Genomic DNA, 26,275 nt, shown 5'->3' on the forward strand with positions numbered 1-26,275 from the left:
ACCAACAACTATGTTGATAAGTAACAATATTCAAAGGATGAAACTGCAGAGACGAGACATTGAACGATTTTTTTCGGGCGACTGCACTAATTCTTGGAGCACCATGAAATGTTGAAAGGCAATATAAATGCAATTCAAAATCAGCGTCAAAAAGAAAGATATCACTTACCCGGCCTGCTACCCTAGACGTTCAGATGAAGTCTGTGATCGCTAAAAAAATCAATATTGCTGCTTGTGGCACACGATTGAGCAGGAAACGAGATTATGCATTTTTTCTCGGAGCTTGGAAGCTGAGGAACATCAGCAACAAATTACCTGATTACTAAATCAAATTCTCCGTTGATGTCGAGTTCTTAGTTCTTGCACACATGAAAGATGAAATGAATTGTGAGAAAAACGGATCAACAAGTGCCAACTACTCTTGCAATGAGCACGCGGCAGCGACATCCTAGTGACGCTCACTAGGATGGCACTTTTAAATAAGAGAATCAAAGACAACTACAGATTCTCAGTCGCGGCCTGCGGTACGCTAAGGTTAAAACAAGTGGATCAAAACAACATCGCACTCTGAACCAGGGTGAATAAAATTCAACGATGAAATAGATAAAAAAATAACAGGACCAAGAAGTAACACTGGACATTTAAAACACTTTCATGTGATCTGGCCATTAATGACTAGACATTTTCCTACTGATTGCATTTTTTGACGATTGTTTACATCGCGATTCTTCATTCAAAGTTCATTCATCAGCCCGCACACAACTATGACTTTGGTAGCAAAAAAAATTATCGTCCCATCATTTATATTGCTAAGCAGCTTTTTAAAAAGAAATGAAGTAATCATTCAGTAAGGTAACGGGCTTCACAGCAAAGAGACATATAACAGATTTGAATGAACGGCAGGAGGATGTAGAAAGTTCAAACATTTATAATAACAACGTAAATTAAAGATGAAACGACTCAGGTGCGTGGAAAGCTTCAATTTGACAATGTCATTGAAACAATTACACGTAAAGCACCATTAGTTTTTATGGTGTAATCGAGCTGCCTACCGTACAAGATAAGCAAGAATTTAAGTACTAATCAGAGGAGATAAATGTCGCAAAACCATGCAATTATATACGTACTCGTATCAATGCTAAGTGGAAGACATACACATGGAAACCAGTTGATGGTTAGCAAGCCTGTTCAGCGAGAAGTTGTTCGCCAGTTATCCAAGTCAAGTGCAGCTGTCGGTATCATGAATAAGATGGCTAAGTTCAGAGAAAGAGATAAATAATAATGAATAATATTAAGTACAAAAATATTAATAGGTACAAAATAATCATTAGCAACCAATTCTTGATCGCAAGAGCAAAGGCACCGGACAATTAGGCAGTAACTAGATTCATTTGCAACGCAATTCTTTCGAAAAGCATAAAACAACTCAACCAAAGGAAATGAATTCACTTTAAACTCAAAGCTCCTATGTAACTCATGATCCAAACATTGAAGCCTACAGCAATCAAAACTAAAATTTTCACAAGAACAACGAGAGTAACAGAGCAAAACAGACTTCTGGACTGGATGTAAAAGGTCTTGATACTTTACTATTCTGAATCGAATCTCTACTTCTTGCAAGCAACGGAGTCTGACATATTTTTTGAGGCCACACATTTTTATTGCATTCATAAATGTATTACAAGGCATTAATGCTTCACATATACATAGAGATTCGTAGATGTGAAAATACGTGAAGAATAAAACATTTTTTTACTATTGGCTCATTACCGCAGATAACAACATTATATATTAAAACATATTGTAACCATTAGATTCGATAATTGTCAAGAATACTACAAAAGAGATAACGAGGGCAAATATGACATTCTTTCCATACAACTTCTCAGTAAATTGATGCTAACGCCGAGCTAACTGTTCTGTATTACGAACGGTGTTAGAAACTATCAAATCCACGAGTTCTTTGTAGAATTCTGTACTTATCTGGATCTCGAACCGACAACTCACTGCTCCAATTTAGCTCTTCTTTACCAATGTACAAATTGCCCGATTTTGATAAAAATTTGCACAGGTTAGACAATAATCGAATCCTCAACACACAGCTCTTATTTCGGTAAACTCAACAGTGATTCAACACATTTATGAGGAAGAAATGCCGCAAACAATTTTATCTTTACAAATAATCCTATTTAAATAGAGTAAAGTAAACACTTAGCAGGATCACTATATAAATTATCGATATAAAAACACGCATGCACAAAATAATGCTACAGATTCATTTCAAAATTTGAAACGCCGAAAAAGAGACACATTACCACGAATCATCCATTTTTCCAATGAAGGTCGACATTATTTCGTCGTCTTGGGTGAATTTTCCAGCTTCCTGAAGGAGCGAACAAATGTAAGGTCCAGCATGCAGTTATTACAAATAAAGGTTATGCTAAAATAATAAAATATTAAAATCAAGAATGAAAACTAATTGTGAATTTCTGGCTTGATTTATAAATCGATGATTTCTCATGTACATTTATAAGGCTGCAAATAAGAAGTTTACAGAAAATCAGCATCGTAGACTGAACGATAATGCCCAAAAAAGAAATGGCTATTTGGCAGATATCAGATGTTGAATGAACTTCGAGTAAACCGATTTTCAACGAAATCAACATAATCATTTGCCCAGTACAAAGGCTGTGAATAGGGACAAAGTGTGTTGCGTAACATCAGTATAGTAGTTATATTTCAACCTAAATCAATACATTTAATTTTAGAAGAGGAGAGAATATCATACCATTTTGAATTTCTTTAAAATACTGTTTAGCTTTCAGGGAAGCTGTATGCATATCAACGTTTGCTCCCGCACGTCTCAGACTTTATCTTAGCCTACTTACGACAAAACACACGAAAACATGAAAAACAATATAAAAATAAGCTACAGTATACAAATTCCTAAAATTTATTACAAAAATACAGCTTGATAAAAATATATTCTTTAGCTACCTAATTCACTCAGTTTTGTAAGTAAGGATATGAAGAAGACTTATTCTCTTAAAATATCCTATGAGTAATGAGCTCAACTCGTCTTCACTACAGTAAATTACCTCTTAAATTACAGAAAACGAAAAACAACTTAGTTTTAGTCGCGTACAAATGCAGCAGTATCCCCTCTAGGACTCGGATGGATATTTCCCATAACACCGTTTAGGTTCAATGCCTCAACAGATTAACACATATGCCCAGCTGACAATCCGGACAAATTCTGATATAATCCTGATATTGGAGCAGATGTGCATAAGAAATCGAGTCTTCAGATCTGGACAAATGGAAAATTACCAAAGTATTGGTGAGTAAAATGACGTGAAAACCACAGTAATTTTTGATTTATGATAAATTAAAGGTATCAATAATTATCTAATATCAGATGGAAGAGAAGATGACTTATTTACTATTCTAAGAAACGAGCATTGATTTATAATTGAGATTCACGATGATAACACAAGACAGAAGAGTGCCTTTAAAACGTGTAATAACGAGTCGTCACTAGCTCGCAGGTTTGGCCGAAATTTATAGTTTCCAGTATGCTGGATTAAGTACTTCGTGGTGCAATGCTTCGTATATTACGACATTGTAGGAAAGTAATCCTTTAATCACACAGGCAACAACAATGGCGTAAAATTAACGTTACAGAAATGATTTGCATTGTTATTGCGCAAAGTTTTTTTTAAGGGAATTCTTGTAATTTAACGTAATCAACCTAGCTATGCAAGTTATAATAATATAATGACAGAAATAATATCGTCCATAGCTAAGATGATAAGTTGGAATTAACATAAATTCGCCTCATTAATTGTGGAAAATCCATTGCTAAGGAGTTAAAATCTGAAATGCACGTTGCCTTACAGAAGAATTTTTGATAGCACAAACACTCATTATGTCAGCATTAAAATTGAAGATCTTTCAGCAACATCACAATATTTGCCAATCTTTCTTCAGATTGAATCCAAATATTTTCTGGTGCATCAGTCTCGATGTTCTTTTGACTTGGCGGTGGTGGCTTTAGAGACAACACTGGATGCTCCTGAAGCGACAGCACCAATAACAGACCCCGCCCCGTTCACCACGCCTGAACTCACTGAGTAAGTGGTACCAGCAATCCATTTTGCTCCAGACACTCCAGCACCCACGCTGCCCGAGCCTGTAGACACCAACAGTCACTTAGATATAACAATTGGATGTCAGCTAAAACCACGAGCAACAACATTATTCAATTCTGAACAGGGATGGTAACTGACTATTTTAATGCTGAACAGGGATGGTAACAGACTATTTTAATTCTGAACAGGGATGGTAACTGACTATTTTAATTCTGAACAGGGAGGGTAACTGACTATTTTAATTCTGAACTGGGTTGGTAACCAAATATTTTAATAAAAACATTTTTTGGCTAAAGTATAGGGTCATCAGCTTCCCAACAGTTGAATTTCATTTCAGACCATGTTTTCTTTCAGATGTAAGATGGAAACTCTGATTGACAAGAGCATAGCAATTTTAGAATTGAGCAAGATTCGACATCTAAGCAAGAAAAAATTACAATGAAAGGAGCTTCTTAAAATCCTCCATTACCTTTCAATTGCAGTATGAATGGTTAGAGTGCAAATTCTAAAGATATTTCTAAGAAAAACTTTGTACAAAATAAAGTTTGGAACTTAATGTAAATGAATAAATATTCAAGACAAACTACATAAACCAATACAATTAAGCATGGTGATCAAATACAGATAGAATTGGCCAATATATTCCCACCTTTGATTGAATGACTGATCAAAAGAAAATTATTAAAATTACAGTCAGTACAAATGTATATCTAAAAATTAAATTCTGCAATTGTTCAAACTACGAAATTAAGCAAATTACAATGATTATTATCAATAGAATAAATTTTTAATGGATCAGAGAAATATCAAAGCATAACTTAAACCATATCCAAGCATAACTTGAGCCATATCCAAGCATAACTTGAGCCATATCCAAGCATAACTTGAGCCATATCAAAGCATAACTTGAGCCATATCACAGCATAACTTGAGCCATATCAAAGCATAACTTGAGCCATATTAAAGCATAACTTGAGCCATATCAAAGCATACCTTGAGCCATATCAAAGCATAACTTGAGCCATATCCAAGCATAACTTGAGCCATATCAAAGTATAACTTGAGTCTTGAGCCATATCAAAGCATAACTTGAACCATATCAAAGCATAACTTGAGCCATATCAAAGCATAACTTGAGCCATATCAAAGCATAACTTGAGCCATATCAAAGCATAACTTGAGCCATATCAAAGCATACCTTGAGCCATATCACAGCTGTAAGCTTACCAACAGAATATATTCCAGATGCCAGACCACACACAGCTTTGCTCAGGTAGCCTGACTGTGGAGCAGGGCTGGGCTCAGAGGAAGCAGATCCGATGGAGGCTGAATCTGGACTGGAGGTATCAACCTGTTTGGAGCCATCATCCTTCTTGGTTGACCCATCGTCTGAGGAAGCCTGAATAGATCATAGATGCTGGTAAATTGTCAAATTGCTATGCATATTTTAAATTTATTTATTTACAACACATTCTGCCTTATAGGATTGAGGTCAAGATATTTACAACTGCTTACTTTTCCCATGCTAAAGACATTCAAGAAAAGGGGTTGAACTTGGCCCAGTGGTTACAGTTCAGAGTACCAGGATTGGCGCAGAGAGGCGCGGGTTCGATCCCAGCTCTGTGCGCCAGTTTCTGGTCAGAATCGGCAAGGAGGCCGGGCGGTTAAGCACAGCAGAATTGTAACAGTGAGTTGCGAGTTCGAGACCGCAAAATGCTGTGAGTGTTCTGCGATGTTAAGAATCGGCGACAGGCCTACGGCCTACTAAACGCTGAAACCGCTATTATATTATTTATTATTAACTCTTTCACTACTACATTCATTTTGGCTACTTTAGCTAATTTTACAAATTTCACTCAAATTATTGAGCTGGTTTGATCAGCCAAATGCCAGAATGCACAATGCACAAAGCAGGCAACTAGTGGAAAGCAAAAACTATAGTTTAAAAAATCATCAGCTGATTACCAAAATGTGTTTAAGTAGACAGCTGGCATGAACTTGGGAAGCAAAAATTTATAACAAATTTACATCGGCTGAATGCCAAAATGCATATTGCACAAAACAGCCAGATAAGTGAGATAACTACAGCACTGTCAAATAGGGTAATAAGAGAAGATTTTTTTTAGTGATAACTTTATGCTAGACATTTTAGTGGGGGCATAGCACTGAACAGCAGAAGTTGAAAATTTTCAAAATGACAGGTTTGTGAACAGCAATTTTTTCAATAAAATGCTGCATAGTGATAGGGGCAAAGCAGAGAGTTTTTTTGACTTTTCTGCAAGTAAAATTTTGAGTCCTATTAGCAATGTAGATCATCAAAGTATTACGGATACTATATGTCCATTATAATTTATTATTAATGGTCCATACTTCATACCATTACCAAGTTACCAACATTATCATATAAAGGATATTGGTTTAAATCTTGAGTAAATGCAGATATAAAAAATAAACTGATTCCAAGAAATAACAGGTTTGCCACTGTTACTGAAATTACAGGATATTTGACCTGCAATCCACAATTAAGAATAAAAGTAAAACTTTTCCCAACTACCGTAGCTCCAAAAAACGCTTAGGTCGCTTACCGGTCTAACATAGCTATATATTCCTTTGATGTAGCTAGCCATACTTCAGAATGTTGATAAACTTAAGAAATGAACTAGAACTCCAATAATTTTAAATCGAAATCAACCAATACTTTACAAGCTCTTGTTAATGATTCACAAGTTGAACGCTTTGAGTTTGAGGCACAACCTACAGGCTGCAGATAGTCAGCTACAGGTGTACAAGTCTGATGTAAACAAAGCGATTCGACAAAACAGCTGATTCCTCTTGCCGCAACAGATCATTCGAAGACGTGTAGCATGAAAACCGGATAAGGTACCTTTTTATTAACTTCAAGTTCACGTTTCAAATATATACTTCCGATTTATGTCTAAAATTACTTTTCTTAAAAAATCGTAGAACGATATAATATCTCGTGCTGTGTATTTGAAATATGAAATCTATTCTCGACATGTTACGTCTCAATCATGAAGTGAAACACGAAAAATTATGTAAATATTTCAGTTGTTTTTTTTTTTTTGCAAGACACGCTTTGCATCTCTCAAACCGCGAAACACTAAAACAAAGAACGCTGGCGGCCAAGTCTTGCTAAAATAAACTTCAAAGAGTCTACCGTGATGTTGACGCTTATCAAAGATTTCATGCTTCCCAACATATACTTCAGGCCTTCGATTTAACGACGATTGAATGAAAGTATAATCATTACCCTCTGCGCCACTCCTGATCCAGGGTAGAAGCAATCGTCAGTTTTAGCAGCAAATGTCAAATTGCGAATTCATTGCACTTTATCGCACCCATTGTTGCTTCGAACCCACTACTGCATAAATCTTAATTTCCGAGTATTATTCTTTATCGAATGTCATGTTGTCTACTATTGTTACTTCCCAAGTAGCTTAACAAATCGGGTCCTGTGCGGTCCACGTTTTCTGCTAACTCTATTGGAGGAATTTCAGTCAGATTAGTCATATCCCATTCTAGAGCTCGTGAAATATTTGAGTGACAAGTGAATTGTCTTTATCTCGCCCATTTAATCAAATATTTTAGTTTTTATTTACAAAATCAAACAAAGTTGCCGGCATACTTTTCTGACAAGATTAATCATTGCTCAACTTTTTTCACTTATGTAAGTCATTCCAGTACATTGATCAAGAATTTTTGGCAAATTAGCAGTATATAGAACATAATGGTGTAACCAAAAGCGAGAAATAACACACTAACAGAAAGAGGCTCCTCTCCCATCCCCGAGCTTTCCAAGTTTTATCCTGGTACTAGCAGAGTAAATGTATGTTCTTGGAAGCTGGACAAAAAAAAAAAAAAAAAAAAATCGGCACCAACACTTCTAACGTGATCACCGAAAACGACACACCGGGTTCCCGACGGTACTCGATAGGTACGTTAAGAGGTACTAGACTATTCAAGTTTATTTTTATGGAATTTCAAAAGACGATGACTGCTCAGCAGAAATTCTCATCATTACTACTCAAGGCGAGGAGAAACTCGAGAAATCGAAGACATGGAAATGCTCAGCTCGAGCAATCGAGGTCATTAAAATGCTATCGATTTATAGCCGAGTTAGCTATGTTGAGAATATCGCAATTACCTGCAAGAAGTTTAAATAGCTAGAATATGGGGAAAAACAAACCATTCGCCGTTTTGCTTTAATAGATTTATCGAATACCAGCACAAAATTGGAGAATTTCGCAACATGCAGAGTCTGGGGCCTGTCTGAATTCTTCAAATTATCCAGCATTGACGAAAGCCGTCAGTAAGGAGTCAACATTCTTTATGAAAGCAAATGCGAGTTGGAATCAAGCGACAAGTTGAGCGTGCACCATTAGCTTCCGCAAAGTTTGGTTGATGTGACCACGTACTGAGCACCCCAAAAATTCAAAGAAAACAGACAGGCCCCCGTAATTTTTCATCTTGTGGGAAGGACAAGGAGCCATTATTTGCACTCTGATGTCGTACACAGACCGCTCCAGTAACCAATGAAGCAGATACCTGTGAATTAAAAAAAGGGCGTGAGTGACTTGAAACATCGCTAGACTTATTTATCGCAGTCAATACAACGCTCACTATAATTGACAAAAATCGTATAAATCCTATTTAAAATGTTGCATGGAAAGGGATACAACTCACAGTTCATGTACGTCCACCGTAAATGTTGTAGGAGCCTCAGTCTTGACGGCGTCGGTCCATGTAGTCCCTACCGCGGTCTGAACGCTCTCCAATGTGATTGCTACGGCGGTCCATGTAATCGCCGCGTCCGCCACGGTCCTGGCGGTCTTGTCCGTCTCTGCGGTCGCGGCCCGTGTTGCCTCCCCATGGCTTCTGGCGATCGCGATAGCCGCCGCCCTGTAAAATCCAGGTAATCCGTTAAAAAATATATTGCATTCAAGATCAAGCAGACATGACAAGAGGATCATCAGGTTAGAGAGATTTTGAGTCATCAACAGAATACAGGAGTTCATGTTGTCATCACATTGCTGGCGATAGAGCGGTATGGAGAGAACAAAGATATTCAAAGTGTCAACTTACCTGCATGTTGCGCTGGAAAAAGGGTTTTTGATCGAGAATCCGATCGTTGTTCTCGACAAGATTGTGCAACTTGTCAGCCAGTTGAAGGGATAGAGACTGCAGCTGAGAAGGTTCCGTCTTGTGCATCACTAGACAAAAAGTAGGCTCGTCCAGCGATCCCTATGAAATGTAAAACGTCGGTAAAACCAAATTTAAATTTTTTAGAAAGAATTAACAATTATCATTTCGCAAGTTACCTTTAATACTGAACTGCATGGGAATTATACCGTTGGCAAACGTTCAACTCACCATTATCTCTTCATTAATGATCATTTTGCTGATTATAGCATGAACAGTGGCGTGAGGAAGCTCGAACATTTCAGAAAGCGTGACCAGCGAGATGGAGTCGTACACGTGCGAATAAGTGAAGAGATAGGTACGCAAACTTTCTTCTTGCACCTTGCGACCGAGCATCTCACGAACTTCGTCGGCATTGTGGAACAAATCCCACACCTTGCCGTTCATCTTTTCGTTGAGAAGTAGATCTCTGAAAATATTTTATACACGATTAAAGAAAGAAATTGAAGCAGAAGCACAACCGAAATGAATTCGTCACAGGTCAGAAAAAATCATCAACAAGAAAATTCAGTTGAACGAAAGTTTAAACATCATTTAAATTATTTCGTCAGGGAAGAGATTTTCATCAACGGATACACACCTGGCAGTGCGCCAGTTACCATTCCGCATGGCTTTGGAGGCTGCCACAACGTGCTCTCTCATGCTCTCAGGAGGACCCACGAGCGACTGACGTTCAGAGTTCTTCAGTTGGTGATGGAAGCTTTTCGAAATCATACGACGGCGCGCGTCAAACTCATGAGCAGCCATGTAAGGAATCTCTATTAGCATGGCAGAAACCAAATAAACGCATTCCAACATCTCTAAATTGATGTGCATATGGAATGGAATCTGCCGTTCTTTTTCTTGTTTCTCTTGTTCAGAGGTACGCTCGTTCTGTCGAAGTGGCAACAAGCCTTGAGCAAGAAGTTCTTTAGCGCGACCACCGGATTGTATGTCAAGCAACGCGTTGTGTGCCTCCTTGATATGAGAGTGTCTGAAGCCACACAAGCCAAGTTGCACGAGAGTGCGGTTGTACAAGATCTGGGTGGGCAAGTCCGAGTGCTGAATAGTATCCTGTAAAATAAGTTACATTTAGGCTCATATTCCAACTCCGTACCTTGTACACAAACTTGCCATCGTAACAAAATTTCTTGTAATGATCCAAGTGCAACAATCAATTTCATGCTCAACCAAAGACGGTACAAGATAAAGCGGCCAGTTTAGTATAGCACATCATGAAAACTGAACAATGTGACCGTTCAGTCCAGTAGCAGTGAGTATTTTGGTGACAATTCTATCAGAAACTCGTTAGACACGCCCGAGCACAATAATGCCGAGAAGACTGGCTGAGGCCGGATTGCATGACATGAAAAATATACGTATAAAGGAGCAAAAAAGAAATTATTCAGCGGCTGCTTGGAAATAAGGTGTTATGTTTGAACCTTGTCTGGTAGACATTCGATAAAGAAAGCCTTAATTAACGGCACATTTTCATATAGCGCTCAATGAGACCGATGCCATTATGAGCAGCAGTTGTCTACGAGCGCTTGAGGAGGCATAATGCAGTATCATTTCCAGGTCTTTAATAAAAAGCTGTTGTCATTGATAGTTTGGAAGATTCATTTGAGAATCGACATAAAATAAGATTCACGTAGTAAATCAAGAGTTGGTAACATTTATGGAATCAAGTTTGACAATCGGTAATTAATATCTCAGATGAGAAAATAGTATTTGTCGGACCGTCACTCGTGTCAATCTTACAATGCGAACGACACAGGATTAACAGACGTCATTAATCTGGCACTTTCAAGGACTGATGCTAGTACTAACAGCAGCCTAGTAGCCGTGCCGTAGAAAGAACAAAAACATCTCCGCCAAAAACCGTCTTCATCGAAGCATATGAATAATGTCAAATGCTAAACAGATACCTCACAGCTTGAGCCTTCAAGCAGTAGGGTTACTCTATCATAACAATGAAAGTGCATCAGTCTGTTACATTTGTGTCGAAGAGCTTTTTCCAATTAGAGCATTATCGATTATATCAATTTCCTCTGATACTACTTAGAGCTGAGAATAAAAATAATATCTAATTAAAAACTTAAGACGCTGATATAGAGTTTACTGTGAGAAGCTTGACATGGTTTATAACTATGTAAATATCCACTGTTTCGCAACAGCTTCTTGACACAGAGCCTCGAAAATCATTAAGCGGGTAGGAAAGCGAGCATGATCACATGCTGTGAAGATATGACCACATTCAACTCTTAACGTGTCCGAGAAACACCTCACGCCTCTCCCTGTTAGGAGAACCGTAAGCCTGGGCCCTCGGTTACTCTGGGCGCACGTATAAGTTGCTGAGCCTGAACCCAGCCTCCAGCTTTCGAGCGTCCCCAATATTGACGGTAACTCAAATTTTACAAACTGAGATGCCTTTCGACGGCAGGAAGTAAGACGGCTAAGGTTATTTTATCCTAGTCCTTGCACTAGATTTGAGGTTGTTCGAATATTAACGCATCATGTTCTTCATGTACGTTCCTCAATCACGACGGATATCGTTAGACACGTTACTTATGCCACAAACAGTTAGAAGCATCGTACGTCTGGGCCGTCACTTCCTTGGAGCCCGGTAAGTTGCTAAGCCTAGACCCAGTTTCGATTTTCGAGCGTAAACGTTAAATTCACACAATAAAATACAGAGAATCATCGGCTAGTTTAAAAAGAGTTAATCAACGACGACAAGACTCTTAAAGGTGATGAATAATGACGTTAAAATTTTACCGAGACAAAGTTAGTGTCCGAGAAGCACCTCACGCTTCTCCCGGTTAGGATAGAACCGTAAGCCTGGGCCCTCGGTTACTATAGGCGCACGTGTAAGGTGCTGAGCCTGAACCCAGCCTCCAGCTATGGAGCGCCACATGTCATAAATTTCTTGCGTATCGACACAATAGGCAAAACAAAGTTCTACTGTATGGGCGGTACCTACACGAAAGCAATCATTATATGAAACTAGTATCAAACCAAACGAGAGAAGTAAAGCAGGCTGAGGTTCTGACCTGAAGATGTGCCATGAGCATAAGGTCGCGAGCTTGATACCATCGATCGTGCAACGCCATGTGGTAGATGTGGCAGAGCACCGCACGCGTCCGCAGGCGGTCAGTGTTGTCGCGCACGTAAATATACGAGCAAAGCTTCTCCATAAGCTTCAAGGAAGTTTCTTCGCTCTCTGGTATTTTACCCTGATGAAAATATACAAATAATTATAAGTTGTATCTTAAACATTCAGTTTATAAACAGAAATGCATCGCATAGTCAGCAATTAATGGTCTGATATAAAGCAGTTCATCAAACAGTCGAGACTAGTTGTACTATGAGAATGTAGAACCAAGTGAAACGAGCTGATGAGCTGGGCCTACTGCTCGAAGAAGCTCTTTCTCCATCAAGCGTCTAAAAACTCGTTGCTCAGTCTAAAAAGCATACAAGTTCGCATTATTTCAGTAATCAAGGCACAGAAATTAAACTCTGAAAAATATTAGGCCTAGAATATGCACAATTTATCTTCAACATAAATCTCGCAAAAAAGAATGCAGAGTAGTTTCTGACTGAATTCAAAAAGTGAATCTTACCCTAGCTTGGTCGGCAGCTTTCTTGTCATACTTGTAGTAGACGTGCTCTATTTTCCTGAGGTAAATGCGACATACGTCAGGAACAAGGCCATGTTTCTCCTGATAGTCCAGCATGGTATCAATGATCTTGCAAACCTTCACTTCGTCTCTGAGTTTAACAATAAACTCGTTGCTGTGAGCATCGCAAGCTTTGACCAGCTTGCAGAACTCCACGTCCATCCTGTCTATGATCGTGACGACATCTCCATGCACTCTGTATGGCGATGTTTCTAGGTTCTCGTCCTCTTCGGTGATGTTGGAACCGATGCTCAAATCGGGCATATCAAGTAACATCTCCAGGAGCTCCTCAATTTTCTTCAACACCTTCTCCCAGAGCTCTGGTTTCATGGCATCGGAACCAGACGGCGCGTAGTCATAAATAGACATGATGAGGTGGTACTGAATCTTTATATACATGGCATTGCCAAGGTTGTTTTCACGTGCGATGCCCATCAGTTCGTGCACGAGCTCGATTTGCTCCTTACGATCGGTGCCTTTCTTGCCGCGAGCCGCAATGATTTCGTTGAGCTTGTTGGTCACACTCTTGATGCTGATTTCGTCATCCTTGCCAAACATTTTAGGTTTTTCCTGAAAATTTATTTTGCGTTACTATTGTCCTGCAATATGATCAAAAATACGTTGCAGTAAGTGAACTCGACAAACTCAAATCGGCGCGATATGAAGTAAAGCCTAATATAAAAAACACAACGTACAGTAGAAATTGCTAGCCATTGGATAATAAATTTTATAGGTTGTCGCTCACCGTGGGAATAACTGAACCCTTTTTCACTGTCTCCCAACCGCCATCAGCTTCTTTAGGAGCTTTGGGTTCTTTTTTGCGCTCACTACGATGTTTCTTCTTGGTCTCATCCTCCTCACGTGTTACAGTTTTCTTCAAGAATTTTTCTCTGCAATATCGATGGCCTTGATAAATACTCAACTAAAGTGAGGACCTACACAATTCGTATATCAAGAAAAAAAAATTGACATGTATCACGCATCAATCATTTACAAATCTTGCGGTATTGTAATTACACGAAAGATCTGACATACCTGAGTGGAACCAAGCCACCCGGATCAGAGTCTGAAGAAGACTCATCGCTGTCACTGCCCCAGTCACTGTACTCATCTTCATCGTCCGCATCGTCACCTGCAGCCATCCTGTCCACAGCGATCCTGCTGTCGCCGCTGATGCAGAGTTTAAAAGTTAGTTGAGCAATATACTCAAGAAAGAAGTCAATAAGAAGAGCTAAGTTAAAATTAAAGAAAATTTTATGATTCCTTCCCCATGCATGGTCACGTTCACATCGTTTTGTTGAGTGCTAATCAATCGGCCAACAAAAGTTGGTAGAGTGGTATAGCTCACGTTTTCTCTTGCAAGCGTCTGCCGCCCCTCTCTATTCAAAGAAGAGCATCTAAGCTTGCAGTATTTCAAGCACAACATATGGGCAAGTTTTTATTTTAAAATTAGACGAGTATACCATTGTTATTAGTATACCATTGTTATTAGGCAATACCAAAAAATCTGCTACAATGCACAAGAATTTGGAGATGACATGATTTGTTAAGAAATATATTAAATGGAGACGTACCTAGCAACTGAGGTTTCTTTCTTGAAAGCAGCAGGAGTCAACATGTCATCTTCAGCATCTGAGCCGCCATCTTGCTCGGCCAAATCTTCTTCCTCTTCATCGCTGTCGCCCACGTCAGGGTTCTCCCTGAATGCCGTCAATTCATTCTCGAAATCTTTGACGTATTTGCGCAATTTCTGGCGCATTGTTGCCAGACCTTTAGCATTGTTTTTGTTCATTTTCTTACGACCTTCTTTATCGTCCCAAATCTGAAAGTTAAAATATACATGGCTTAAGGACTAGATTCTTCACAAAGATAACGTTATCAAAGATGTCCTACACGAAAATCTATATTAGAATGTCACATAACAAAGGGCACATTTAAGTGATATCAAACTTACTTACCATGTTGAGATAATCTTCCAGTTCAACTAGACATCTGATATAGAAGCGTGGAATTTTTCCCCCATCTTCCTTCTCGATGACAACCGCAGCTTTGATGTAAGCTCGGCACAGGTCCTCAAAGCCTGAACACGTTCACCTTTTATATTAGGAAGCAGTTCGACTACAACGAGGTCCCAATTGCAATCAATGGAAAAGTTGGGAGTAAAATTAGTCACGAGGGTGAAATTTTCTCTGATCAGAATTCCTAGATTGTAATCATGGAACAGGTTTTGTACGAGGCCGACTTAGAAAAAAGCATCAAGGAAATTTCATTACTGAACATTCCTATTTTCTTTTTGAACGCGAGATGGATGTACAGAACAATATATTCCTCACTTGCATTTAAAGTTTACGTTTAGAATTATCTTAAAAATAATTGGGCTACAATTGAATCTATAGCAATTATTCCAAGATGCACTCACTGGAGTGTAGACTGGCCAAGTCTTTGTTCTTCTTGTAGTTCTTGATGTTTTTAATAATGTTTTGAAGCTCTTCATACCGCTTTTCCTTGGCAGAGCGGACGACACGTTTCGTGTCTTCCTCGTCATCACTGAAGCGTGCCAAGAAATTAGTTGGCTCACGAATTTCTTCTTCACTTTCTGACTCGCTGGAGCCAGAGTCTGACATGAAGAACCTGGACGTCATGGTGGCAGTCTTGGAGCACACCAGCCACTACTCCTGCAACCAGACAACGGCGAGAATTATTTTCACTTATAATGTTACTGACAGCCTCACAGGAAATATCTAATTCTCCACTGCATTTCTGCCGGTTAAAGATCATTTGTAGAAATAGAAGTAGGTAATAGATATATACTTTCTGAAATACTAGCCAAATGTACCACGATTAATTTTTACAGAACGAGTAACAAGCACAGCAGGACAAAGCCCAACGTCGACACAGATTTTGACAATATTTGTATGTGCACCAGTGAGGACAATAAGCACAGTGCCAGACAAAATGGTTAATCAAGCCAACCAAGAAATTCATGAACATTAAAATGCAGCTGGCAAGGATAAAAATCTGCTACATCTGTATCACTATAGGGCTCATTAGTCCTTAGTTTATCACCTCATGTAGGGTAGGTAATCTTGCATTGATGCTAAGAAATTTCACTGACGGCAGTAAGAACAAAAGTGAATGCAAACATCTTTAATCTTGAAAAAAAAAAAATGCCCTTTAGATTTCCATACGTTATTGAAGCAACGCAGTAGACAATTCAGCATTAGTTTATAAAGCACACAAGAATCATCTACCTCTCAAAAAGGTAAATTAAGTTTTGCACCTTTTCATATGAATATTGAAAAATGTTAGATGAGAAGTAGCTTTCAAATTAAAATGTTAGAAGAGAAGTAGCTTTCAAATTATTTTCTAACATTATCCATCCTCAAAATCATTTATAAACATCATGAGGAACTATGTAAATTAGAATATCCTGTCTCTCTTAGCCTCCTTACACTTGGTATAGCACTCAAGCATATGTTGTAGCCGAGAATATTCTCTTGCACCATGCTTAGGAAAGCCTTGATACAGGAGTATCATGGCTATTTTGTGGTGCAACATTCTTTCATCGACAGCACCATCATATTTCATAACACCAACATTCTGCCATTTAGCTCCTGGGCTACCCATTCCAACCAACCATTGAATCAATTTCATAATTAGATAATGATAAGATAAAAAAATTACAAAGTTGCAAGTGATAACACATTTTCTACAGATATTTATTCCTCAACTGTTACCGAGTGACAATTCTAGGTAATTCATGGCCATAATTATCAGTACATGCAGATACAGGGGTTGCACAAATTAAAGGAAATGCCTGACATTTTGATCTCAATTATTGAACATGTTATAAATAATGAAAACTTCTAATTTTTAGGTTTCATTTTTGCTGCTAATTGACATTTTATCCTTGCACAGATATTTTTAATAAATTTTTATGTTTAAAATCTCATAACCTATAAATGGCAAATCTCTCTAGCCACTCATTTTCTTTAGATTCAGAAAATGCATTGCAAAGGGCATCCCAGCTTTAAATCAATTTTAATGATAAACCAACAATTTTTGGGCAAAAAGTGAGAAAACTGGGTATTCAAATTTCTATGACAGAATCACTCAGAAATTTCCTATTTATACTGTCAGCTAAACAATAATGGAGGCATACACAGTATTTGACGGCATCAATTTGTCTTGATGGGGATTTTAAACACCAACATTTTCAGATAAAATGCCCAAGTACAATGTAGCAAGTTGTGCTCAAGAATAATAACTTAAATTATATATATATTGACAATTGGCCCTTACTATCTTGCTCTGCTAACTGCAACACAATGTCCTCAGCCAATCCATTCACACAAAGCACAGGGTTCTTAGAACTTTACCACTCTAAAATCCCTACCATACCTAGTTGCTCAATCTAGCATGCTCTAGTTATGCACCATCACACTATCTTGATAAAAAAACAGAGAATCTACCAAGCTTTCACTGCCAACATCACACATGTACACCAATATCCATTCTCCCCTCTGGGTTGAGTCGTTGAGGTTAAAGAGAAGTAAGAACAAAAGGCTTCCAACCATCCCTGTATCTACCAGCATATATTCGACTATTATTATACTTCATTGAATCTTACATAACCTTCAATCATTAACATTCCTTCTAGCACTCTAAGCAGCATTTCAATCTCCCAAGTTATTCATTTTGTCAGTACCTGGGGCCGGATTATCAAAACTTCGTAACTTTCTGTACTTACGACAAAAAAGTTTTGTGGTACGTAAATACACCCTAATTTTGGCATTATTAAAACTTTCGTACGCAAGTCTTAGCTAAAAGCCTAAATTTTTTTCCCGCGCAAATGTTTTTATAATACCACCGTTAGTATTACGTTGTCATAGCAACGCCACTCGTAAGTCGATTTTGCGTACTTACAAAGTTTTGATTATACGGCCCCTGGAAAAGCCAAATTCACCATTTCCCTTTTTTTCTACTCCAAGTTGGTTCACTACAAATACATGTCATCTTCTTACCCTTTCACTTGTTGTCAAGAAGACTCATCATTATTACAACATTAATTGATTCAAATACTCATGACAGCGCCAAATATCTAATGCATGTAGGCAAGTGCAACTGGCCTGTATTCTAGTTTTTCTCTTCCCTTTGTGACCGAGTACTTCTTGATAATACAGTTTTCACTCCCAGCATTACAATAAGAAATATAACTCAGTTCTCACTGCAGTGAGTGACAAAGCGCGCATTTTCTCATTGACAAAAACTTAAGGTCATGGACAGACAGACATGGTGGGCACAATAGTGCATTTTTTCCATAAACGAGAAAATGTGCTAAAAACAATCGCTCATTTATCCAAAAAACACTTGCTTGCATCATTCAATATCCTGATTGCAATCAGCCCTCACACCTCCATAGTGGCAGAGTCCATACTAACATCTTGTCCATTCCATCAGCTTAAATATTTTATATATATTTACTTTTCCCCCTTTGTTACACTTCATCTATTCTATACTTAGATCTTAGCATTCTACAGGTACATTACACAGCATCTGTCATTTGCCTGATGCATCAAATATTTTCCCAAGGTTTTAATCCACACAAGGTGCCGTGTCAGCTTCTCATATTCTCAGTCAGTTATCCTCTTCAGGCTTGATATTTTATGATCAACTTAAAACTATAGCATAAAAAATCAAAGCAACATCCCTGGCACAAGAAAAAAACTTAGAACACCTATAGGCATAAGTGAATGCCCAATAGGTTCTTATATTTCCCAGCTGCTCTACCATTACCTAATGCCACTAATGCATTGAATAGAAAGAATCTGATATGCAAAAGCAAAACCACTACTTTCCAGGTAGATTTATAGAGCTTTATACATATATAATTAATAACCCATCCCAACGAATCAGTCCTGACCAGCATTCCAACATTTTAAGTGAAACGCAGGCTTACGCAGCAAGGAAAGAAGATTGGCCAAGTATGCTCATCATCTTCACTCACAGTCTCACAGTAGCTGAGTAGCAAGAGACTTTTTCAAGAAATTAGTCACTGGCCTGGCAGAGGAAGGGTTTCTTTAGACTCTTCTTGTGAAATGACAATATGATTAGCTAAGACATTAGAATTAGTGGGTGGCTACTGGCTGAGCAGTTTTGACTTCTGCATCACACTCACAGGCCTGTCAGGCCACAGCACACTGCTCCCAATTTCCCAAACCCCATTCAATTTGTTATACCTAGATCATATTGTCAGAGTAGGTACTATACATACCTAGGCTAGAATCCTGTTAGGTATAGACCAGGAACTAGGAAGCATCATGGTTACCAGCATAATATTAGTAGGCCTACCTACCACAGTGACACAGTCCACACACACAGGATATTGATTGAAATTTTTAGTAGGGTATTCAATTAAAAATCTTGATAAACACCTCTGGTTTGCCATTAAATAGCTAGCTACTATTATTCAGGCACTATAAATTATAGATAGGCTAATGCAGTAATGCTCAGGATATAATTGTAAAAATTCACACAATAGGCTAGGCTACATTTCATACTTTCACCACATTACATCTTGTTGAATTAACATGGGAAATTTTAAAATTGCCATAAAAGCCCATAAGTAGGCCCCTACATGAAATCGAGTTAAGACTGCAACCAAGATAAAAAGGTCATATGACTTATGAGTGACTTCGGCTAAGCCTGGGATTGACCAAGACTGAACTCACTGAAGACTTTACTGAATTACGATCGCCAGAAAAATTTGCAGTCACTATATTTCTCACGAGAATGAAATAGAAATTTAAGAGGTACGCCATTGGCATATAGTATATACTACCTACTGATTTAGGCGTTCAACCGGCTTTTTAGACAATTGGCTACAGTTAGTGTTACAAATACAAGTCACTCACCTAAGAGAGACTAAACCTATGACGTTGATACAACGGGACCCGTAATTATTGATTGCCACAGCGGACGGCATGACAGAAGGTTCGATAATTTATTTCAACTTGCAAGAAGAAATGAAGGCGGCAACTTAATTGATAAGAGATGTCGTGGGTACTCACCAACTAAATGATGCTAGGCGCCAGCTTTACCGAGTGGCAGGAGGATAGAAGCGCAAGAACCATTTACCAAGTGTTGAAACGAGCCAGAGAGCTGCTGCTTCTTTCTATCGAACAAAGTTATTATCCGTTTTTATTAATTTTGAATGCCATTATGCAACAAATTTGAAATCTAAAATATTTCAAGGGAATGAAGAATATTCACTGCTTAACTGAATAAGCAAATAATTTATGATGAAACGAATTTGAAAACTTTAAATTATTTCTTCATGAAACTATAGAGTATGTGCTTAAATAGAAAATTTTGTACAAAAAACTAATAATTTTATCGAAAAATATATCATGATCAAACTAATTTTATGATATATACGTATTGAACAGAAAAAATATGTCACCGAGTTGACATTTGGCGGACTGAGCTACTTATCGGAAATTGCTTCTAAACTACTGAATATGTTTGAACGAAACTTTTAATATATATCTCTAACTATCAAACAGTGATGTTTAGCTCGTGACAAATCTTTTATATTTTGCCTTTGTCAGCGATTTTTTTTAAATTTCACCTTCATTCGTGAGTTATACAGCAATACGGGTCGAAATTTGCAGTGACCAAGAAATTTCTTTTAAACTAATGGACAGATTTGAACAAAACACTGAATATACATTCCTATTCACTCAGCGGTGATACTGAGCTCGTAAAGTCAAAGTGGAACATTGCAATTTGCACTTGAATCATCTGCAGTAAAGTTTGAATTATTCACTAAAATGTTTATTCATACGTTCAACAGTGGATTTAGCGTATTGCCGTATAACTCGCGAATGAAGGAGAAATCGAAAAAATTTTTACGAACAGAAGATCAGCATTGGGTCCCAATAAATATGTGTACAATGTAACATTGAGCTCTGTTGATTACTTTGGGAAATATTTCTTGGTCACCGCAAATTTGAAAACCGGCCGTAAAATCGGCCTCAGACATGCCAGTCGTTTCTCCTTATATATCTCGCAAAGTATTAATGTACAGCGTATTTGTTTCTTAAATCTTGTCTCCTCCAATTTCTGTATTGGCACGTTTAAAACAGTTATCTTGAACAACGCCATTTCACTTTCGTTCACTTAGTATAGTATAGTATAGTATCTTCGGCATTAAAGAATAGGCCTGGATAGGCCTGTCGCTGATTCATGTACTTTTCTTGACTAGACTGGCCTTTTGATCAGATCTTTTCAACGGACGGTAGATTTAAAATCGCTTATTCCCTATCGCCATTAATTTTCGCCCTCTCATTTCGCAACGCTTTTCGACTTCGGACTTTCATTTGTTAGTGTTGTTTGTAAGCTAATGGAAACTGTTGTGAGGGATAGGATTATCGATCACTTGACTGCTCAATATCTCATATCAGATTGTCAACATGGTTTTATTACCGGTAGATTCTGCACCAATAACTTATTATCTACGTTGAACGATTGGACTCGCCTGCTGGACGAAAGGGAGCCAGTGGATGCATTGTACCTCGATTTTGCCAAAGCATTTAACAGTGTTCCGCATGAGCGGCTGTGGCGTAAAGTGAAGTCTTTTGGAATTAAGGGAAACGTACTCCAATGGATCAGAGATTTTCTAGTAGGTAGACGACAACGTGTCTGTATTAACGGAACCGTGTCAGACCCCATGGGCATCAGTGCGCAGTGGCGTGCCGCAAGGAAGCGTTCTTGGGCCTATTTTGTTCGTTGCTTTTATAAACGATTTGCCAGAAGCAGTGTCCAGCGGGTGCTCCATGTATGCCGACGACACAAAAGTTTATAATACAGTGAAGGATGCGTCAAATAAAGCGCAGTTACAAAGTGATCTTGACTGTTTAGTTAATTGGGCTGATACGTGGCAGCTGCGGTTTGATGCTGACAAGTGTAAAGTACTTCGCCTTGGGAAGAACAATGAACAGTAAGATTGCAGTATGAGAAGACATGGTTGCAACGAGAGAGTAACGTTTGAAAAGTCTTGAGTGGAAAAACATCTCGGAGTTTATGTCGACAAGGAGCTGAAATTTTCTAAGCATATTGAAACGCAAGCTAACACAACCGACAAACTTCTTGGACTAATCAGACGTTCATACAAGTTCCTAGATACAGAAGCGATGAAGCAGTTGTTTGTTTCTGTCGTGCGCCCGAATCTAGAGTTTGGTAAGAGTTTCAGTCTTGTACGTCTGCAGTTGTCAGTGTGGTCCAGCCCTCTGTGATCTGCAGTTGTTAGTGTGGTCCAGCCCTCTGTGTTCTTCACCTGTCAGCGAGGTCCAGCCCTCTGTGCTCGTCACTTGTCAGTATAGTCCAGCCCTCTGTGCTCGTCACTTGTCAGTATAGTCCAGCCCTCTAGTCCAGCCCTCTCTGTTCGTCACTTGTCAGTATAGTCCAGCCCTCTGTGCTCGTCACTTGTCAGTATAGTCCAGCTCTCTGTGTATTGCAGTTGCGTACTCAAGTGGCTCTGGATTTGTGAATGGCAGTGCAGTGTCGGAGCTCTGGTGCAGTGAGGGAGCGTAACAGTGTCGTGTTTTGTGAATGGAAATTATCAAGAAGAGAGAAATGGTCTTTTACCTTAGCAGGTGAGTAATTGTCTGCAGGTAGTTTAAAAAAAAGTTTAAATTGAATTTTGAATTTGAATTTTGGAATTCCCCATTGTCATTAATATTGTGTTTCTCTGTCATGATAGGCACAAGTGTGGGCCCGATTTGAATAGTTTGTTTAAATTTGTTAATTTAAATATGTTTAAATTCAAAAATTTAAATTTGTTAATTTGTTTAAATTGTTTCTTCAATAAATACAACTTCCAGCAGCAACGAGCTGTCTTTAATATAATTTCGGGCAAAATTTAAAGAAAGTGAGACAATATCATAAGATTATCATCATAGTAAGCTAAACGACGTTGATCTGCCACTAAACTTAATTAAAATTTAAAAACATATTTTCGCAATTATTTTCGTCGTGGTCCCATCCATGGTTGAACTAGTATATGTAAGGTTGACCCATCAGAAGCCCATTTTTGCGGATGTAGTTCGTTGTTCGCCTGTGACGTCACTGATCTCAGTGACGTCACGGGCATTAACCAATTACTGAAATTCGATTATACCAGTCAACCAATCCGTCATGGGAATGACGGGTTTGTTTAAGTTTCTCGATCTACGTGACGTAACAAGAAAGCTGAATTGAGAGACGGAACTTCTCGTGGGTCAACCTTATATATGGTCCCATCGTTCTTATTGGGCTCTGTCTTCGACTTAGTTAGTAGCTTCGCTATATCTACTTGAAAAATTGATTCTTTCTTTCGTGATATTTTGGGTACAAATGTTAATGGAAAAACTTAATGAAAATTTCAAAACATATTCTCGCAATTATTTTCGTCGTGGTCCAATCGTTCTTATTGGGCTCAGTCTTCGATTTAGTAGCTTCGCTATATCTACTTGAAAAATTGATTCTTTCTTTCGTGATATTGGGTACAAATGTTAATGGAAAAATTTACTGAAAATTTCAAAATATGTTCTCGCAATTATTTACGTCGTGGTCCCATCGTTTTTATTGGGCTCAGTCATCGATTTAGTTAGTAGCATCGCTATATCTACTAGAAAAAATGATTCTTTGTTTCTTGGTTGATATTGGGTACAAATGTTATTGGGGGAAATTTAATGAAAACTTCGAAATATATTATCGCAATCATTTTCGTCGTGGTCCCATCGTTTTTACTGGGCTCAGTCATCGATTTAGTTAGTAGCATCGCTGTATCTACTAGAAAAATTGATTCTTTGTTTTGTGGTTGATGTTGAGTCCAGATGTTGGTGGGACCTCGACATCTGCAGGTCCAGATGACGAGATGCAGGTGCGCCGGAAAGATATGAAATAAATCACCACCAGTCCCAATACCATCCCGGAACACGTGTTGTTCTTGTAATTGTGTCAGCAACCAGGAAAATTTATTTTTTCCAGTTTTCACGAAAAATTCAAGAATCGGCAACAGGCCATGGGCCTATTTCTTCAGTGCCGACACTTCTATTCTATTCTTCTATTCTATTCTTAACATGTTTAAATTTTTGCATTAAAAAATTTTGATTCGAAAGCCCTTAATTAATTTTTAAGTTGACATGACACGTGATTTGGTCACATCGCCGAACGGCCGACACGACGTGACATGATACGTGGCAGCTGCGGTTTAATGCTGACAAGTGTAAAGTACTTCACCTCGGAAAGAACAATGAACAGCATGATTACAGTATGAGAAGACATGGTTGCAACGAGAGAGTAATGATTGAAAAGTCTAACATGTTTGATGTGCACTGTGACACGACGTGACATGTTTGATGTGCACTGTGACACGACGTGACATGTTTGATGTGCACTATGACATGACATAACATGTTTGATGTTTACTGTGACACGACGTAACAAGTTTGATATGCACTATTACACGACGTATTATTCTATATGTACTGTTCTGTGTGACACGACGTAACATGTTTGATGTGCACTGTTCACTGTGACACGACGTAACATAGATGTAATGCACTGTTAACGTAACTCCGTATTAAATCATCATTGCAAAATCTAATTTAAATTATTTTGAGATGTTGTAATTGAAATTTTTAAAAACGATATTTTACGCATTGTTTTGATCGTGAAAATTCCCACATTGTTCTTATCAGTAGCTTTTTTTCAAACTATCGTCAGTTTTGAAAAGATCAGGAAAAAGGACCTGTTTTTAGACCTCCTGTGAACAAGTCACGAATAGTATAAGATTCGGCGACAGGCCACATCAGGCCTATTCTTCAGCGCCGACATCACTATGTTATGTTATGATATGAATGATTAACTCATTAGCTTTATAGTGACGTTAGAACTGGACGCTTGGTGTGAACATGCTGGCATGTTCATGTAAAGGGCATGTTAAATAGTATGCTTAGTATTATGCATTTATATTAACTATATATACCTAACTTTTACGACTATAATGCGACCAGCTATCAGACTCAGCGAGTGCCGGACATTCATTTGAATATCTTATTAATTTTATATCCTGTTATCTTCCTCGTTTCTCATCTCGCGTGAAGCATATAATCAAAAAATTTCCGTAATTATCATGCATAAAAGTTAGGCAGCCTAAAAATTCTTATTACAAAATTTCGTCCCTGCTTATGAAATCAGAGCCAAACATTTGCAGTCGTTTTTATTGGCGGCCATAATCCACCGTGAAGTAATTTATGTGCAAATTTTCTGTTTCAATTGGAAATCGAAAGTATCAAGACTTATAACGTGGTTTAGTGCCATTGATTTTGTAGTTATATTGAACGCTGACGTTGAATTGAATAAAATTTATCTACATAAGTCGACGGCATGTGATGTGAAACCGGCTGCATTTCGAACTCACAGGGAAGTAGCTTATCAGAGCATGGACACCTGCGATGTCAGCTGTACAATTACCTGCACGGCTAACTTTCACATTTCGTAAAATGCATCGAACGCCAATGGAGTACAGAAAGACACAGACTTTTGTACTTAACAATATGGCTCGAACGCAGAAATCGAACGCAGAGTAAAAAATAAATCGAACGTCAATGGAGTACAGAAAGACACAGACTTTTGTACTTAACAATATGGCATACAAAAGTATCGATTTAGCTACTTTTGCTGTATCGAGCGGAAGTAGAGCTTAATAAATCGAAATCACCAAGTGAAATGTTCCAGCCGCACTCTGAAAGGCAGAGAAATTAAAAACAATTCAAATGGAACTGGAAACATATGACTTTGCATAGACCACATTTGTCATGGAAGAATGCAGAGATTCATAACGCAGTGAACGTACTGTGTTATATGCTAAATTAGTTTTTGTATTCACGTTTAGGTTTCTATGTTTGGTCGCAGGTGACAGTTCGCATAAGCGAATGGTCTGCTTCTAGTTGTATTTGAACACACAAAAATGACATTATTTTGTCACCTTTCTAATCCTAATTAGTAAGCAAAGCTGCACAACGGGCTCCAAATTGCTCATAAAGTTAGCAGAATTAACTCCGGAAATAATAACTAAGTTAATGGATTACACAACATGCAGGCTTTTAACATGAACGTTTGCGAAGTGACAGTAAACTCTTGTATTTATTTATAGCCATGTTAACATGGCGCTTTAATCTTGGTTTGCACTTATACTTT

General features: G+C 38.2%; 2 protein-coding genes across 3 annotated transcripts; both read right to left on the reverse strand.

The window, feature by feature from the left end:
• Positions 1–2,942: 2,942 nt before the first annotated feature.
• On the reverse strand, positions 2,943–7,017 carry LOC108673571. Its single transcript, XM_018161422.2, has 3 exons — positions 6,737–7,017; positions 5,379–5,550; positions 2,943–4,192 (listed from the first exon to the last, which is right to left on the reverse strand). Exons 1-3 carry the CDS (start codon positions 6,776–6,778, stop codon positions 4,017–4,019), a joined length of 390 nt encoding a protein of 129 aa, XP_018016911.1. The 5' UTR covers positions 6,779–7,017; the 3' UTR covers positions 2,943–4,016.
• Positions 7,018–8,367: 1,350 nt separating this feature from the next.
• LOC108673564 (eukaryotic translation initiation factor 3 subunit C) lies at positions 8,368–20,182 on the reverse strand. Of its 2 annotated transcripts, none has more exons than XM_018161413.2 (13): positions 20,101–20,182; positions 15,450–15,705; positions 14,989–15,110; positions 14,605–14,852; positions 14,066–14,200; positions 13,776–13,920; positions 12,974–13,600; positions 12,404–12,586; positions 9,952–10,424; positions 9,543–9,780; positions 9,255–9,413; positions 8,856–9,071; positions 8,368–8,717 (listed from the first exon to the last, which is right to left on the reverse strand). In XM_018161413.2, the coding sequence occupies exons 2-12, from the start codon at positions 15,670–15,672 to the stop codon at positions 8,892–8,894; spliced, it is 2,733 nt and encodes a 910-aa protein (XP_018016902.1). In that variant the 5' UTR covers positions 15,673–15,705; positions 20,101–20,182; the 3' UTR covers positions 8,368–8,717; positions 8,856–8,891. The 2 variants fall into 2 exon arrangements, with proteins under 2 accessions (XP_018016902.1, XP_018016903.1); XM_018161414.2 differs by lacking the exon at positions 20,101–20,182 and adding an exon at positions 19,945–20,085.
• Positions 20,183–26,275: the final 6,093 nt, after the last annotated feature.

Source organism: Hyalella azteca, unplaced genomic scaffold, assembly GCF_000764305.2.
Source record: "Hyalella azteca isolate HAZT.00-mixed unplaced genomic scaffold, Hazt_2.0.2 contig1740, whole genome shotgun sequence".
Taxonomy (NCBI): Eukaryota; Metazoa; Arthropoda; class Malacostraca; order Amphipoda; family Hyalellidae; genus Hyalella; species Hyalella azteca.